Source organism: Schistocerca americana, chromosome 3, assembly GCF_021461395.2.
Source record: "Schistocerca americana isolate TAMUIC-IGC-003095 chromosome 3, iqSchAmer2.1, whole genome shotgun sequence".
NCBI lineage: Eukaryota > Metazoa > Arthropoda > Insecta > Orthoptera > Acrididae > Schistocerca > Schistocerca americana.
The window spans coordinates 526064072-526080106 of record NC_060121.1 but is presented as its reverse complement, the minus strand read 5'-3'; the positions used below and the strand labels follow the sequence as shown (position 1 = coordinate 526080106).

Here is a 16035-nt window from a genome sequence, read left to right as displayed (position 1 = left end):
TCATTTACATTATTTTAGATTCCACTATTTCATCTGAGTTAACATTTTTCCCTGTCTTTTCCATTAGCAATTGCTTTGTGCCGGACAGAAGAAAAACTTCGTGTATTAGAAGAAACTGATTTTGTAAACAGAAAGAAATTGTATGAGATAATGGGTGATGGATCAGTAGCAGTGAAAAACTTTGATGGGGCACTAATCTATTATCAGAAGATGTTGCAGGTAACAAATCATTTTTCTTATGACAATTGCATAATCAGATATAAAAGTCTTAACTTTGAAGTGAAACAATTACTTCCGAATAATCAATGAATGAAAGGAACAGGAAAAATCTGAGCTCACTCTGCACAACTGATGCTATAAGAAACAACTACATGTAGGCCGGCCTTATGTTTCTGCACCTATGTGGCAGACTTGTATCGCATGGGCTCACACTTTCCTTTTTACGTGAGTGGTCGCCTTAACCACTTTGGCTACCCATGCATGACTCAGGGCCAGACCCAAACTTCCGTTTGTTGTTGTTCCTACATTGCAACTTGTACCTATACACACATTATGTATGAAGGAACGTAGTATCATTCTTCTTTACAATGTAGGCACTGCAGTATCACCAGTATGTGTTATCTGTGAGCTAGTTCACCACACTGAATCTTCTTTGTTTTTGTCTGTGCAGTTAGATGAGCATATGGAAAATTTGAGTAGGTATAGATGGCTAGTGATTGTGCAGCAATTTTGATTGATTAATAAAAACAGTATTCAGGGATACTAGTTGAGATATTTAATTGTAAAAGTGATCTTACTTAACTGTATAATTTGCAACACATCACAGTTTCATCAAAGCAGAATATTGCAATACACATTATCCATAAATGTGTGCAAACAGAATTTTTTCATGTCTCAACCACACCACACCTATACATTGTTTCAATTCAGACTGAACTTGTCCAAGTATGTACTCTGTTGAAACTGCTCTTGTGAGCTGCCACTACACAAGTCCGCTCAAAAATCTTTTGAAATTCTCAGATTCTTTTGAATAACAACCCATACGTCAGTTGTTTCATAAATTTAGAAGTTAATCATTTTTTATGTACTTTAAAAATAATGCTTTGTGATAATCTTTCTCCTCACACCTCATAGTTTACTATTATAGTTTCTGTGAATGTATGTGTTAATTGTAGTATATTTTGGCAGTCACCTAAATATGACCTTGAAAACCTGGTTCCTTGCCTGTGAGTTATCTAAATGTCAACAAATGGTCTGTCCCGGCACAGTGTCCAATACATCTTTGCCTCTTGCCCCCATAAAAATGGTTCTGTGATTTAATTTATCTCTGTATCAAAGAACATAAACACGTGATGTGATCAGAAATGTCAAACGTTCTCCCTTGACAAATACTTTTCCAGTTTGTAAGTTTCCAAATCGAATAGTTTCTGTTTGGTCGGGTGGAAGGAAAGCACCATGCTGAAGTTCCTTTGGACTTGAGGGTCACTTTTATGTTTGATTGTGGGGCAGACCTCACCAGACCGTGCCCAGAGATTGAGTATTGTGTGGTGTTCAACATTCATGTAGGCACAAATATCAGGTCACCATGTTAGTTAACAAATATTCAGTATACCTATTTCACAGCATTTTGTGGTAACTAGATGAGACATAAGGAAGAATGTATTACTTTATCTTTTTCAAATGTGAAAATCGTGTATTTTGAGTCTCACACAAATGCAGTATAACAAGCTCTGATTGTTTCAAAAGGTTCTTCCCATCGAGCTGCTGAAGGATATGAAGTATGAGGTGTAGTAGTAAAGTTGTAGTTACCATCTTCAAAAATAAAGTTAGATAATTAGTTTTTATCTGCTCTAAAACACATCTGCATTCCTACGTATTGAAATTTCCACACCACAGTACAGTAGCACTTCTTTAGACGAGCCAAAACAAAATGGTCCAGTCCACAGATAAAGTGGAGAATCATGCGATAATTCGTTTTTGGCAGTACCTAAAATGTTGCATCTGTGTTGGTCCAATCTGGGTGACTTCTTTAGTCTTCTTCAACATTCAGTTGTCCCCTAGGGATACTTTTAGTTTGATTGTGTGGTCCACTGTATGAGCTAAAAGGAATGTGGACTCAGGCCATTTCTGACATAGAGTACAGTTGCAGCCTGATATGTTTTGGTCTCTCTTCAGCTGCCTTTGTCATTAGGAACTAAAATTTGTCTTCCACCTTTGTTGGCTTGGCTTCAAGTGTAATTCTAGGCAGGGACACTTAAAAAGTCACTTCATACATGAACATAATTTTGTTGTACAAGAATATTTCACAATTATTCTCTATGATTACTTACTGTTACTATTGTGGCACCTATCCTCATCTGGCTTTGTCATATGTTGTAGAACTACACTCAGAAACATAATAAATGTTTTTACCAAACCATATTATGAAAAGGATAGTTAGTGCTCACTATATAGTGGAGATGCTGAGTCGCAGGTAGGCACAACAAAAAGACTGTCAGAAAGTGAGCCTTTGGCCAGCAAGGCCTTCGTCAAAAGTAGACAACATACACACACATACAACCACACACTCGCGCAAACATAACTTACACACACATGACCCAAGGTCTCTGACTTCTGAGCCCAGATTACAAACAGCAGTGCATGATGGGAGAGGCAAACGGGTTGTGGGGGTAGGGGTGGGGGACAGCAAAGCACTGCTTGGAGGAGTGTAGAGGGATGAGGTGGAGAGAGGGCAGGGCAACTTGATGCAGTTGGGAGGTAAGATGGAGGGTGGGGAGTAGCGGCAAAGGAGAGAAGTAAAAAGACTGAGGGTGCATTGGTGAGATAGAGGGCTGTTTAGCGCTGTAATGGGGACAGGGAAGGGTTTCGATGGGTAAGGACAATGACTAACAGAGGTTGAGCCTGGGAGAGTTACGGGAATGTATGATATATTACAGTAAGGGTTACCAGCTGACCAATTCAGAAAAGTTGGTGTTGGTGAGAAGGATTCAGTCAGTGAAATAAAGAACTTTGTGTTGGGTGGCGTGCTCAACAGTGGTGTGGTCCAGCTGTTTCTTGGTCGCAGTTTCTCATGGCCATTCATGCGGACAGACACCTTGTTGGTTGTCATGCCCACATAGAATACAGCACATTGGTTGCAGCTTAGCTTTTAGATCATGTGTGTGGTTTCACATGTAGCTTTGCCAATGATAGGATAGATGATGCTTGTGACCAGACTGTAGCAGGTGGTGGTGGGAGGACATATGAGACAGACCTGTCTATTACAAGGATGTGAGCCATGAGCCGTGTGGCAGTGGATTGGGAGCAGGGTTTTGTTCCAGGATGGACGAAGATATTGTGTAGGTTTGATGGATTAGATTAGATTAGATTAGATTAGATTAGATTAATACTAGTTCCATGGATCATGAATACGATATTTCGTAATGATGTGGAACGAGTCGAATTTTCCAATACATGACATAATTAGGTTAATTTAACAACATACTTAAGTTAATATAACAACTTTATTTTTTGTGTTTTTTTTGTTTTTCTTTATTTTTTATTTTTATTTTTTTAATATTTTTGTTTTGTTTTTTTTTTCTTTTTTTTCTTAATTTATATCTAAAAATTCCTCTATGGAGTAGAAGGAGTTGTCATTCAGAAATTCTTTTAATTTCTTCTTAAATACTTGTTGGTTATCTGTCAGACTTTTGATACCATTTGGTAAGTGACCAAAGACTTTAGTGCCAGTATAATTCACCCCTTTCTGTGCCAAAGTTAGATTTAATCTTGAATAGTGAAGATCGTCCTTTCTCCTAGTATTGTAGTTATGCACACTGCTATTACTTTTGAATTGGGTTTGGTTGTTAATAACAAATTTCATAAGAGAGTATATATACTGAGAAGCTACTGTGAATATCCCTAGATCCTTAAATAAATGTCTGCAGGATGATCTTGGGTGGACTCCAGCTATTATTCTGATTACACGCTTTTGTGCAATAAATACTTTATTCCTCAGTGATGAATTACCCCAAAATATGATGCCATATGAAAGCAATGAGTGAAAATAGGCGTAGTAAGCTAATTTACTAAGATGTTTATCACCAAAATTTGCAATGACCCTTATTGCATAAGTAGCTGAACTCAAACGTTTCAGCAGATCATCAATGTGTTTCTTCCAATTTAATCTCTCATCAATGGACATATCTAAAAATTTGGAATATTCTACCTTAGCTATATGCTTCTGATTAAGGTCTATATTTATTAATGGCGTCATACCATTCACTGTACGGATCTGTATGTACTGTGTCTTATCAAAATTCCGTGAGAGTCCGTTTACAAGGAACCACTTAGTAATTTTCTGAAAGACAGTATTGACAATTTCATCAGTTAATACTTGTTTCTCAGGTGTGATTACTATACTTGTATCATCAGCAAAGAGAACTAACGTTGCCTCTTCATGAATATAGAATGGCAAGTCATTAATATATAATAAGAACAACAAAGGACCCAAGACTGACCTTTGTGGAACCCCATTCTTGATAGTTCCCCAGTTTGAGGAATGTGCTGATCTTTGCATGTTACGAGAACTACTTATTTCAACTTTCTGCACTCTTCCAGTTAGGTACAAATTAAACCATTTGTGCACTGTCCCACTCATGCCACAATACTTGAGCTTGTCTAGCAGAATTTCATGATTTACACAATCAAAAGCCTTTGAGAGATCACAAAAAATCCCAATGGGTGGTGTTCGGTTATTCAGATCATTCAAAAAATGGGCGGCGGAATACTGCTGTGGGAGGGGTGTGAAGGGTTGTGGGTGGAACTTCCTTCATTTCAGTGCACGACGTGAGGTATTTGATACCCTGGTGGTGAATGCATTAATTAAGAAGTATCTAAAGTAAATAATTGTTAGGATTTGTCCTGTGGAGAATATGATTCAGTTACTCCAGTCCTGGATGGTACTGAGTCACGAGGGGGATGCTCCTCTGTGGCTGTATTGCGGTACTTTGGGAGATGGCAGGTAACTGGGAGGTAAGGCATGGGAGGTCTGTTTTTTTACATGGTGTGTGAAGACTTCATTGAGGCCCTTGGTATATTTCGAGAGGGTCTGCTCGTCACTACAGATGTGACAGCCATGGGGTTACCAGCCTGTATGGAAGGGATTTCTGGGTGTGGAATGGGTGGCAGCTGTTGAAGTGGAGGTATTGCTGGTGGTTGGTAGGTTTAATGTGGACAGAGGTACTGATGTAGCCATCTATGAGGTGGAGGTCAAATTGAGGAAAGTGGCTTGTTGGGTTGAGAAGTACCACGTGAAGTGAATGGGTGAGAGGGTGTTGAGGTTTTGAAAGAATGTGTATACGGTGTCCTCACCTTCAATCCAGATCATGTCATGAATGAATCTGAGCCAGGTCATGGGTTTGGGATTCTGTGTTTCTTGAAAGGATTCCTCTAGATGTCCACGTTTCAGAAGGATTCCTCTAGATGACCCATGAGTAGATTGGCATAGGATGGTGCCATGTGGATGCCCACAGCTGCCCCAGATTTGTGTGTAAGTAATGCCTTCAAAGGAGAAATAATTGTGGGTGAGGATATATTTGGTTATGGCAACTAGAAAGGAAGTTGTTGGTTTGGAATGCATCGGGCAGTGGGAAAGCTAGTGTTAAATATTGGTAATGCCACGGGCGTTACGAATGTTAGTGTAAATGGAGGTGGCATCAATAGTGACAAGCAGGGCGCCATGTGGTAAGGAACAGGAACTGTGGAGGGTTGGTGGAAGAAATGGGTGGTATCTTTTATATAGGGTGGTAGGTTGGTGGTAACAGGCTGAAGGTGTTGGTCTACGAGGACAGAGATTCTCTCAGTGTGAGCGCAGTAACTGGCCACAATAGGGTGTCCTGGATATTGGGTTTACAGACGTTAGGAAGCATGTAGAAGGTACAAGTGTGGGGAATGGTAGGGTTGAGGAGAGAGATGGACCTCGGGGAGAGGTTCTGGGATGGGCCCAAAGATTTGAAGAGAGACTGGAGATACTGCTGGATTTCTGGAATGAGGTCACTGTGGCAGGGTTTGTAGGTGGATGAATCTGACAGCTGGCAGAGTCCTTCTGCCAGGTAATGCCTGCAGTTCAAAACAAACAGTGGTGTAGCCTTTGTCAGCAGATAGGATTATAAGGTTGGGATCAGTTTTTAGGTGGTGGGTTGCAGTTCTTTCTGTGGATGTAAGGTTAGTTTGCATGTTGAGCGATTTTGGGAGTGACGATGAGCCAAGATTCAAGGTTTATAAATTCTGGAAAGTTTACAGGGGGTGATTTGGGGTCAGTGGAAGTGGATCATGGTTGGATGGAAGATTGAGTGAGTCAGGCAGGGTTCAACATTGGTCTTCGGTTGAGTGTGATTGGTGGGGTTGGTGGTGAAAAAGTGTTTCCCCTGTAGGGACCAGGACAAAGAGAGGGTTTTTAACAAGTCTGCATGATTGGATTTGGGAGTGGGGCAAAAGGTGAGGCCTATGGAAAGGACTGATATTTGGATGGGGCTAAGGCATTTGGGGGAAAGGTTGATTAATGTTTTTCGGGTCTGATTAGGTTCTGCATTCATTATGGTGGTGGGAGGAAGTTTTTGAAGGTGGAGTAAATGTAGTGGGTCTGCAAGACAGGATGTGGGGGGGGGTTTGAAAGTGGTTGTAGAGGTAGTGGATAATGGTAGTCCAAGGTGGGAGTAGGAAGCAAAAAGGGTGGGGAGCTTTTTGAGGTGGTGTTGTGCATGTTCCCTAGTTCCTGGAGGGAAAGAGTTTCAGTGTGTGTTATGAGATCCAGGAATTTGAAATTGCATATCAGGAGAATTTTGTGGTTGGAGAGAAGGTATTGCAAGGAGGTTTGGATCTGACTGAAATGGTTTTTGCAGGACTGTGTTGGTGAGGGCTAAGGATTGGTGGGGTTTTGGGGTTTGAACAGATGGGGGTCATTGTGGAAGCGAGGGTTTCAGCTGGAGATAATTAATTAGATCTTAAGGCCATTTGAGGGGATTCCATCAGCCAGGCAACAATGCAGGAGCAGTATGTGGGACTGGGTTCCCCCTGCGGATATGGAAAATTTTCTATATTGACGCAGTTGGAAGGAGCAAGGATCCCTTGTGGTCCAAAAAAAAAAAAAAAAATCACAAAAATACACCCAAACACATGGCAAAAGTCATGAAAAGGATGAAACCGATGAAGCAGAAGAAAATAGGATAAAATCTGAGGAAGTAGTCTGAGAGTGAAAGGAAAAAAACAACTGAAATTGACATAAAGACACTATGAGCTCAAATAAAAAAATAAATAAAAAGATTGAATATGGGCTTCAGGTCTTGGGTGGATACTGTGAAGAAGTGGGACGGCAGATTGGACTAGATTAGATAAATTTAGTAGGTACGAACTGGAGTAGAGAGAAGGAGTGGGGGGGGGGGGGGGGGGGGAGTAGTAGGTAAAATGGATACCAGCTTGTGTGGCGCAAAAAAGATACAGGAAATAGTACGCAAAAATATGCCAGAATGACGCAAGAAGAGTGATAAGTTTGAATGTGTAGGATTAATGGTATCAGCGGGAGTAATGTAAGACATGAGATGCTGCCCTAAAAATCAGCTCAGTCCTGTAGCCATCTGTTGTTCGCGGCTGAGGCAGTTGATACAGTGTGGCTTGTAAGTAGAACATGAAATGCTGTTTCTAATGTGACAAGAGAAACACTGGAAATAAGAGAAATAAAGATGGGCATGAGTAGAATAATGCAGTAGAAAATAGTAATAAAGGAAAGCAGCATTGGTTTATGGGATGGAAGCTGTCAGGCAAAAGCAGACAATGGAAAATCCAAGATGGAATTTAACGGTATTATGAAAAGGATAGTTGCTACTCACCATATAGGGGAGATACTGAGTCACAGATAGGCACATCAAAAAGGCTGTCAGAAAGTGAGCTTTTAGCCAACATTGCCTTACTCGAAAATAGGCGACACACACACACACACACACACACACACACACACACACACACACACACACACACACACTGGCTGTTGAACCCAGACTGCAAACAGCAGTGCATGATGGGAGAGGCAACCAGGTGGTGGGGATAAAGATGGCTGGGGCACTGAGTGGGAGGGTAGCAGGGCAGGGGTGGAGGACAGTAAAGTGCTGCTTGTGGGAGCATACAGGGATGAGGTGGAGAGGGGGTAGGGCACTTAGGTACAGTTGGGAGGTTAGACAGAGGGCAGGGGGTAGCTGCAAAGGAGAGAAGTAAAATGACTGGAATACAGGGCTGTGTAGTGCTGGTATGGCAGCTTGGAAGGGGCTCGATGGGTAAGGACAGTGACTAATGAAGATTGAGACCAGGAGGGTTACTGGAACGTAGGATATATTGAAGGGAGAGTTGCCAGCTCCACGATTCAAAAAAGTCTGTGTTGGTGGGAAGGATCCAGATGGCACAGACTGTGAAACTATCAATTGTATTAGGCGGCATGCTTAACAACAGAGTGGTCCAGCTGTTTCTTGGCCACAGTCTGTCAGTGGCCATTCATGTGGACAGACAGCTTGTTGGTTGTCATACCTAAGTAGAATGCAGCATAGTGGTTGCAGCTAAGCTTGTTGATCACATACAGAATTCAGTACCTAAACAGGCCCAAAACTCAATCATGAAACTTTCCTCCAAAAGCCTTATCCCTGCACAAGTATCAGTCCTTGCCAAAGGCCTCACCTTTTACCCCACTCCCAAATTCAGTCATGCAGGACTGACTCAGTTCATTCTTCCATCCAGCCATGATCCACCTCCGCTGACCCGAAATCGTCCCTTGTTACCTTCCACAAGTTTTTAACCTCGAACCTTGCTTCACTTTCTCCAGATTCCTCAGCATGCAAGCTAACCATACATCCACAAAAAGAACTGCAATCCACCACCTAAAAACTGATCCTGACCTTATAATCCTACCTGCTGACAAAGCATCATTGTTGTTTTGAACTGCAAGAATTGCCTGGCAGAAGGACTCCATCAGCTGTCAGGTTCATCCACCTACAAACCCTGCCACAGTAACCCCGTTCCAGAAAACCAGCAGGATCTCCATTCTCCTGAAATCTTTTGGCCCATCCCAGAACCCTTTCCCTCCACAGTGCATCTCTCGCCTAACCACTACCATTCCTTGCTCTCCTACCTTCTGCATGCCTCCTAAAGTCTGTAAACCCAACCATGTAGGATGCCTCATTGTGGCCCTTTACTATGCCACACTTAGAGATTCTCTGCTCTCGTAGACCAACACTTTCAGCCTATTACCTGCACCACAAACTTTTCTGAATTGCGGAGGTGGTAACTCGCCCTGTTATATATCCTATGTTTCCATAACCTCCCCTGGCCTCAACCTTCATTAGTCAATGTCCTTACACATCGAGTCCCTTCCCTGTTCCCATTCCAGCACTACACAGCCCTTTTATCCACCAACACACCCTCAGTCATTTTACTTCTCTCCTTTGCCACTACTTCCTCTGTGTAACGTCCTGACTGCATTTAGTTGCCCTGTATGCTCCCAAAACCAGCATTTTACTGTCCCACACTTCTACAGTGCTATCCCTCCCCCTCCCTGCCCTGGCCATCCTTAACCCAACCACCTGGTTGTCTCTCCCATCATGCACTGCTATTTGCAGTTTGGGCTAAGCAGCCAGAGACTGGTCATGTGTGTGTGAGTTGTGTTTGTGTGTGTGTGTGTGTGTGTGTGTTTTTGACGAAGGGCTTGTTGGCCAAAATCTCACTTTCTGACAATCTTTTTGTTGTGCCTATCTGCGAGTCAGCTACTGCCCTATACGGTAAGTTGCAACTGTCCTTTCCATAAAATTGTTACATTCCGTCCTGGATTTTCCACTGTTTGATTTTACCAAACCATACTTTCAAGTTAAAATTTTGAACTTCACAAAAGACAATATTTATGTTACTGGTTGTGCTGGTCCTTGTTGTGTTCACTTGTGTTCATGCTTCTTCTGGTACCTCATTGAAACTTTGTTTACAAAATCTCTCCTCCCTCCCTCCTTTGTGTGTTTTTTGGTAGAGGGTCAGGTTCGTTCCCTTTGTTTTTGCATATCTTATAGTTTAGTTTCTGTGTGATGTGGGTGTTAAGGCCATCTTGTACTGCTATTTGTTTAACTTGCGTGTAGTTCCAATACGAGAGAAGGAAAGTTGCTCCTCACCATATAGCGGAGATGCTGAGTCACGATAGGCACAATAAAAAGATTCACACAGTCAAAGCTTTTGGCCATTAAGGCCTTTGTCAGCAGTAGAAACACACACACACACACACACACACACACACACACACACACACACGTAAACACAACTTGCACACACACCTGCAGTCTCAGAGAGCTGGCGAACAGCAGCACCAGTGCATGATGGGAGTGGCGACTGGTTGGGGGTACGGAGGAGGCTGTGGCGGGGAGGGGGAGGGATAGTACGGTAGGAGTGGCGGAGAGTGAAGTGTTGCAGTTTAGATGGAGGGTAGAAGAGAAGGTGGGGAGGGGGGGTATGTAGCGGAAAGGAGAGAAATAAAAGAAATGAAAAGAAATCAAAAGACTGGGTGTGGCAGTGAAATGACGGCTGTGTAGTGCTGGAATGGGAACAGGGAGGCGGCTGGATAGGTGACGACAGAGACTAACGAAGGTTGAGGCCAGGAGGGTTACGGGAACGTAGGATGTATTGCAGGGAAAGTTCCCACCTGCGCAATTCAGAACAGCTGATGTTAGTGGGAAGGATCCATATGGCACAGGCTGTGAAGCAGTCATTGAGATGAGGGATATCTTGTTTGGCAGCGTGTTCAGCAAGAGGGTGGTCCACTTGTTTTTTGACCACAGTTTGTCGGTGGCCGTTCATGCGGACAGACAGCTCATTGGTTGTCATGCCTACATAGAATGCAGCACAGAGATTGCAGCTTAGCTTGTAAATCACATGACTGGTTTCACAGGTAACCCTGCCTTTAACGGGATAGGTGATGTTAGTGACCGGACTAGAGTAGGCGGTGGTAGGAGGATGTATGGGACAGGTCTTGCATCTAGGTCTATTACAGGGGTATGAGCCATGAGGTAAGGGATTCGGAGCGGGGGTTGTGTAAGGATGGCCGAGTATATTGTATAGGTTCGGTGGACAGCTCAATAGCACGGTAGGAGGGGTGGGAAGGATAGTGGGCAGGACATTTCTCATTTCAGGGCACGACGAGAGGTAATCTAAACCCTAACGTCACAACTGCTTGCTTTAGATTCATATGAGCAATTGCGAACGAGCTCATGGGCATGTGCAGTTGAGCCGCGTGTGAGTAGTACCTTCTCCCGCTTCTGGATACAAAAGTGTAGCAGTTAGCTGTACATGCAATAGCAGCAAGCAGCCAGATGCTACCTGGAAAAAAGTTTACTTGCGTGCCTAATCTGTCAGAATCACGCATGCGCAACAGGCCTGGATATAGGGGGCGGGGGCAAATTGGGGTATCAGCCCCTGGTGGCAATTCTGGGAGGGGGTGAAGGACTGTTTCACAAAGCACCTAATATCCAGCGCACGTTGGTCTGTCGATTATTTACATGATTTTGTAACGCAACCTCGTTGAATAACAGGGAAGAAAGATTACGTATTATATTCTCGGTGTATCCAAGAAAATGAAATATTGGCAGAAAATTTTTTGCCAGAACGCTACACTGGTAAGGGCCAGTTGTAAAGTCCCTGACCAGCAGCCGCTAAAGTTCTCTTCTGGGAGTAGTGCGGAAAACGCAATGTACGAACACGTAATAACGCCTAACTGGAGAATACATGCGGGATAACTGAAACGGTGATTGTTGCAGGGTTAGTCAAGTTAACCAGAGAATAAGTTTTAACCCTGACAGGAACAGTTACAGAATTAGTGATGACAAGATAGTTTGTTAGAACAAGGAAGGAGAAGAAATGGGGACATTACACAAATTATGGAAGAATATGACAATTCCAAATTTATATAAATATTTCGAACTACTACTTTTCGATCTCATGCTTCAGAAGCTAGAGTGTATGAATGAAATGTGTAACTATTTCCTAACATGAAACTTTTTGCTTATAGTTGGCCTAATAAGCATTTGATATTGCTACTTCGTGATTATATTCTGCCGTGTTATAAAAATGACCATTTGTGGCAAAACAGTGTTGTTTATTTAGTGTGTGTTACAGTTGCTGCAATATTAGGCAGACCTATTTCATGTTATCTAGCAGACAGTGACAAAATACACGTAATCAGCTCGAGAAACCACGCCAGTCTTGGGGTACTATTCATATTAATAGCTTTTTCAGTATTAGGCAATGTCATTTGGTTTTTTCGTGTAGCAAAACGTTTGACGAACTTTGATGAGCTAATAGATTCTTTCCCAAAAGGAAAGCACGCCATGTAAAGCTGCACTAATGTTAGAGAGAACAGAAGTGCAAGGACTTAAGGATTGAAGAAATGTGTAATGTCTTGCTTTACTATTGTCTTTACTGGTTTTATGTATCCTATATTTAATTTTATGTCAAATAATCCCATCCCGTACTTATTGTGAGTTTTTAAAACAGGGGCAGGTTGTCAAACCGGCCGACTGGGAGCAGGAGTGGCACCACAGGACATTTTAATTTCCACTGTTCTGAATATAGTTTGATGGCACCCACTACAAAATGGTACATGCTTGAGTTCCACAGAGTGAAATACAGTGATGTGTGATAGAAGAATGCTGTGTGAAGAGGCGTGGCACTCCACTTTGGCACGTTTAAGACCAAATAATATGTCTTACATTTCCTCAAACACACATGTTTTATGTATCAGACTCTTCAGAAAGATGTGCACTTCAAAATAGACATTTTCAAAAAGTCGATTTTTTAAATTTATGGCGTCCTACCTCAAACGCCTGAGGGGTGCCAGTCTCTAGTATTGCTCCGGTTCAGAAATATCATAGATCTGGGGCAGATCTACAGAGCAGCCTTAAGTTGTAATGGGGAGGTGGGTAGTCTCACGTGACCCGTGTTTACGTTTAGTGATTTTGCTGTTTCCTTTTCGTTTATTGCTCTCACGTCAAATAAAAACAAAACGGATTTCTGTGAGTGGGAGTTATCAAGTGAATTAAAATACATTCACATAATTATGGAAGGCTAAAATATGTTACTAGTTTTTGCCTCTGTATATGTCTGCTTGTGTCTGTATATGTGTGGATGGATATGTGTGTGTGTGCGAGTGTATACCCGTCCTTTTTTCCCCCTAAGGTAAGTCTTTCCATTCCCGGGATTGGAATGACTCCTTACCCTCTCCCTTAAAACCCAAATCCTTTCGTCTTTTCCTCTCCTTCCCTCTTTCCTGATGAGGCAACCGTTGGTTGCGAAAGCTAGAATTTTGTGTGTATGTATGTGTTTGTGTTTCTATCGGCCTGCGAACGCTTTCGTATGGTAAGTCACATCATCTTTGTTTTTAAATATATTTTTCCCACGTGAAATGTTTCCCTCTATTATATGTATATAGCCTAAGCTACTTTAAATATAACTGATTGAATACCATTTTTCTACTAAATTTCACCTAGACATCGAGTGATGGTTGAGTGTGTCTGAATGTTGTCTTACTTTCATGACATAAATGTATCATAGATTATGAATTTAATTTTCGTATATATAATGGAAATAAAGATGGTTGTCTTTTCTTTGTACTTAAAATAACCGAGACACAGGTGACGTGTTGCAATAAAAAACATTCAAAACCTTATTCTTTTTCAATAATAAAATTATGGAAGACAGTACAGTAAGTATAAACTCCCTGCATTTATTAGAAATAAATAAATAAGTTAGGTGTATGTCAGGAATATGTAATGATTCGGCAGTGTGTAGATATTGTTAATTATCTTCATTGTGGCTTCTGAAGATCTCATGCCACACGAAATTAAAAAACTGGCCTGGAGATCCTAACATACACCACTCTCACATTATACTACTTTGTGTGTGTGTGTGTGTGTGTGTGTGTGTGTGTGTGTGTGTGTGTGTGTGTGCGCGTGCGTGCGGGCGTGCACACATTTATGCTCGTGTGTGTGCACATGCGCTTGCTAATAGTATATTTTCTTATTATTGTAATATTTTCATGCTCATTCTATGATGAATTTACCTTGTTTTTTGTTTTCATTTGTGTTTTCCAGTGTGCTGAAGCAATAGGAGATACAGAAGCAAGTATTGCAGCAATTTATGTGTCTTTATCACAGACATATAAAGATAAAAAAGAATATGACAAGGCACTGGAGTTCAGTCACAAGGAGCTACAGTTGTGGCATTCTAACCCTGCTGAGGTAGGTTTGTAATATTTTGTCGTTGATCTAAATTTCTGGTATTGGCAGAATTTTTTGTGAACTATTTAAAAATAACTATATTTGTGTAATGATTGCAGTAAGTTGGTGAAATACAGTTTACACATTCCTGACCTTATTGAATATTAAGTACTGAACTGAATTTTGGTGGGGATTATCACATTAACTTCATGTTATGCAACTGAAGAGCTCTGCGTACAATGAAGCTAATTTACCCCAGCCGTATTTTCTTTTGTTACTATTCATAAACTGTGCAGCTACATGTATTCCAGTGTAAAATTCGGAAGCTACTTTCCAGATGGCAGCATCGAATTTTTTTTATGCTGCATGTAATAGTTTTGATATAAACAAAGTGATTACAGAAAAAGTAATCCATGTTCTTACTAGAGATATTACTGCTCAAAACTAGAAAAAAAAGTCCTACAACCATGAGTCGGGAAACAAATACTTGTTGATGTGTGGGCTATGCTATTCTACAATAACCATCCTACTGAAGTTTCTTGATGTGGTTAACACTCATTCTTGCACAATGTTTTGGTCTCCTCCTCAAAGAATCACAAACTTTTGTGAAAACTCCAACCTGCTCTTGTAGGGAAACATCACCAGCTCAACCTCTATTTTAATGAGAAGAAAGTTCACTTGCAAGTTATTGGCCCCAGCAACCTTTAAACTGTTTTAACTAAAAAAGAGAGGTAATAGTTCTATCTGGCAATGTCATATTTCCCAACATTCTTCAGCAACAAATCATACCAAATACGATGGGGTTTTGGAGAGATTTTTAATGTGGTGTATCAATTAAATTGCACATTTTTGTAGTGTGGAAGTATAAATACATAAGCCACTGAGCCCTGAAACTTCACTAAATCAACATGGTACCCGCTCAGTTTGCATCTGTAGCTAATTACTATACAGGAAGTGTGACGTCATGCGGAAGTGCTTCTCACACTAAATTAGAACAGTGAGAATGTTTATTTAAATACAATTTTACTATTTTGTGAATGAAGTTTATGGTGGCAGCGGCTTGATCTGTTGTGTAGTCCAAGATCTAAGTTAGGTTGAAAGGTGGTTATTAGGTTGTATGTTGCCATGAGATAACATTGTGCAAATCCCACAATATTTCATTAAAGCAACTTACAACATCTTCAGGTGATTGCTGTAGTCACAGATACAGCAGCGTCTTGTTGCAGTGACCTGCAACCAAATGAAGATATCGAACAGTTGCTGCAATGACAATATTTTGGTTCTTGCACAATGTTATCCGATGGTAAACCTGAGAAGTTTGTTAGCATCAGATCCGCCAGGAAAGTGTGGTGATGACTGTGATATTTGTATTACGTCAGAAATAGTGTGCTGACAGTGGCTGATAGCGGCAAATCAAGTAGATGCTGTGTTTATTTATACATTTGCAAAACTGAAGTGCTGTATTTATGGTATCATATTCATACCTGTGCACTGCAAAAATATGCAGTTTAATTGCTGTACCGCATGAAAGATCTCTTGAAAACACTTATTCATTTATACAATTTGTTGTGCAAAATGTCAGGAAATGTAGCGGTGACAAAAAATGTTATGGGAACAGAGTTCGTTCACAGTATGACATTTTCGTTTGACATCACATCTAGAGCCATAGCTCTTTACACATGAGTTAATGATCATAGGAAGCTTATACACTAACTTCATCTATGGGGAGAAAAGTTGAACTCCAACTTCAACATTCAGTAACTATCAG

At 41.3% G+C, this 16035-nt stretch overlaps 1 protein-coding gene across 4 annotated transcripts in view; it reads left to right on the top strand.

The window, feature by feature from the left end:
* Positions 1–16035, top strand: part of LOC124607036 (tonsoku-like protein) — a 276592-nt gene that overhangs the window by 80501 nt on the left and 180056 nt on the right. For all 4 annotated transcript variants that reach the window (XM_047139207.1, XM_047139205.1, XM_047139204.1 and 1 more), the window contains 2 exons: positions 68–219; positions 14142–14288. In XM_047139207.1, the coding sequence (XP_046995163.1) occupies positions 68–219; positions 14142–14288 (299 nt within the window). The remainder of the gene's footprint in view (positions 1–67; positions 220–14141; positions 14289–16035) is intronic.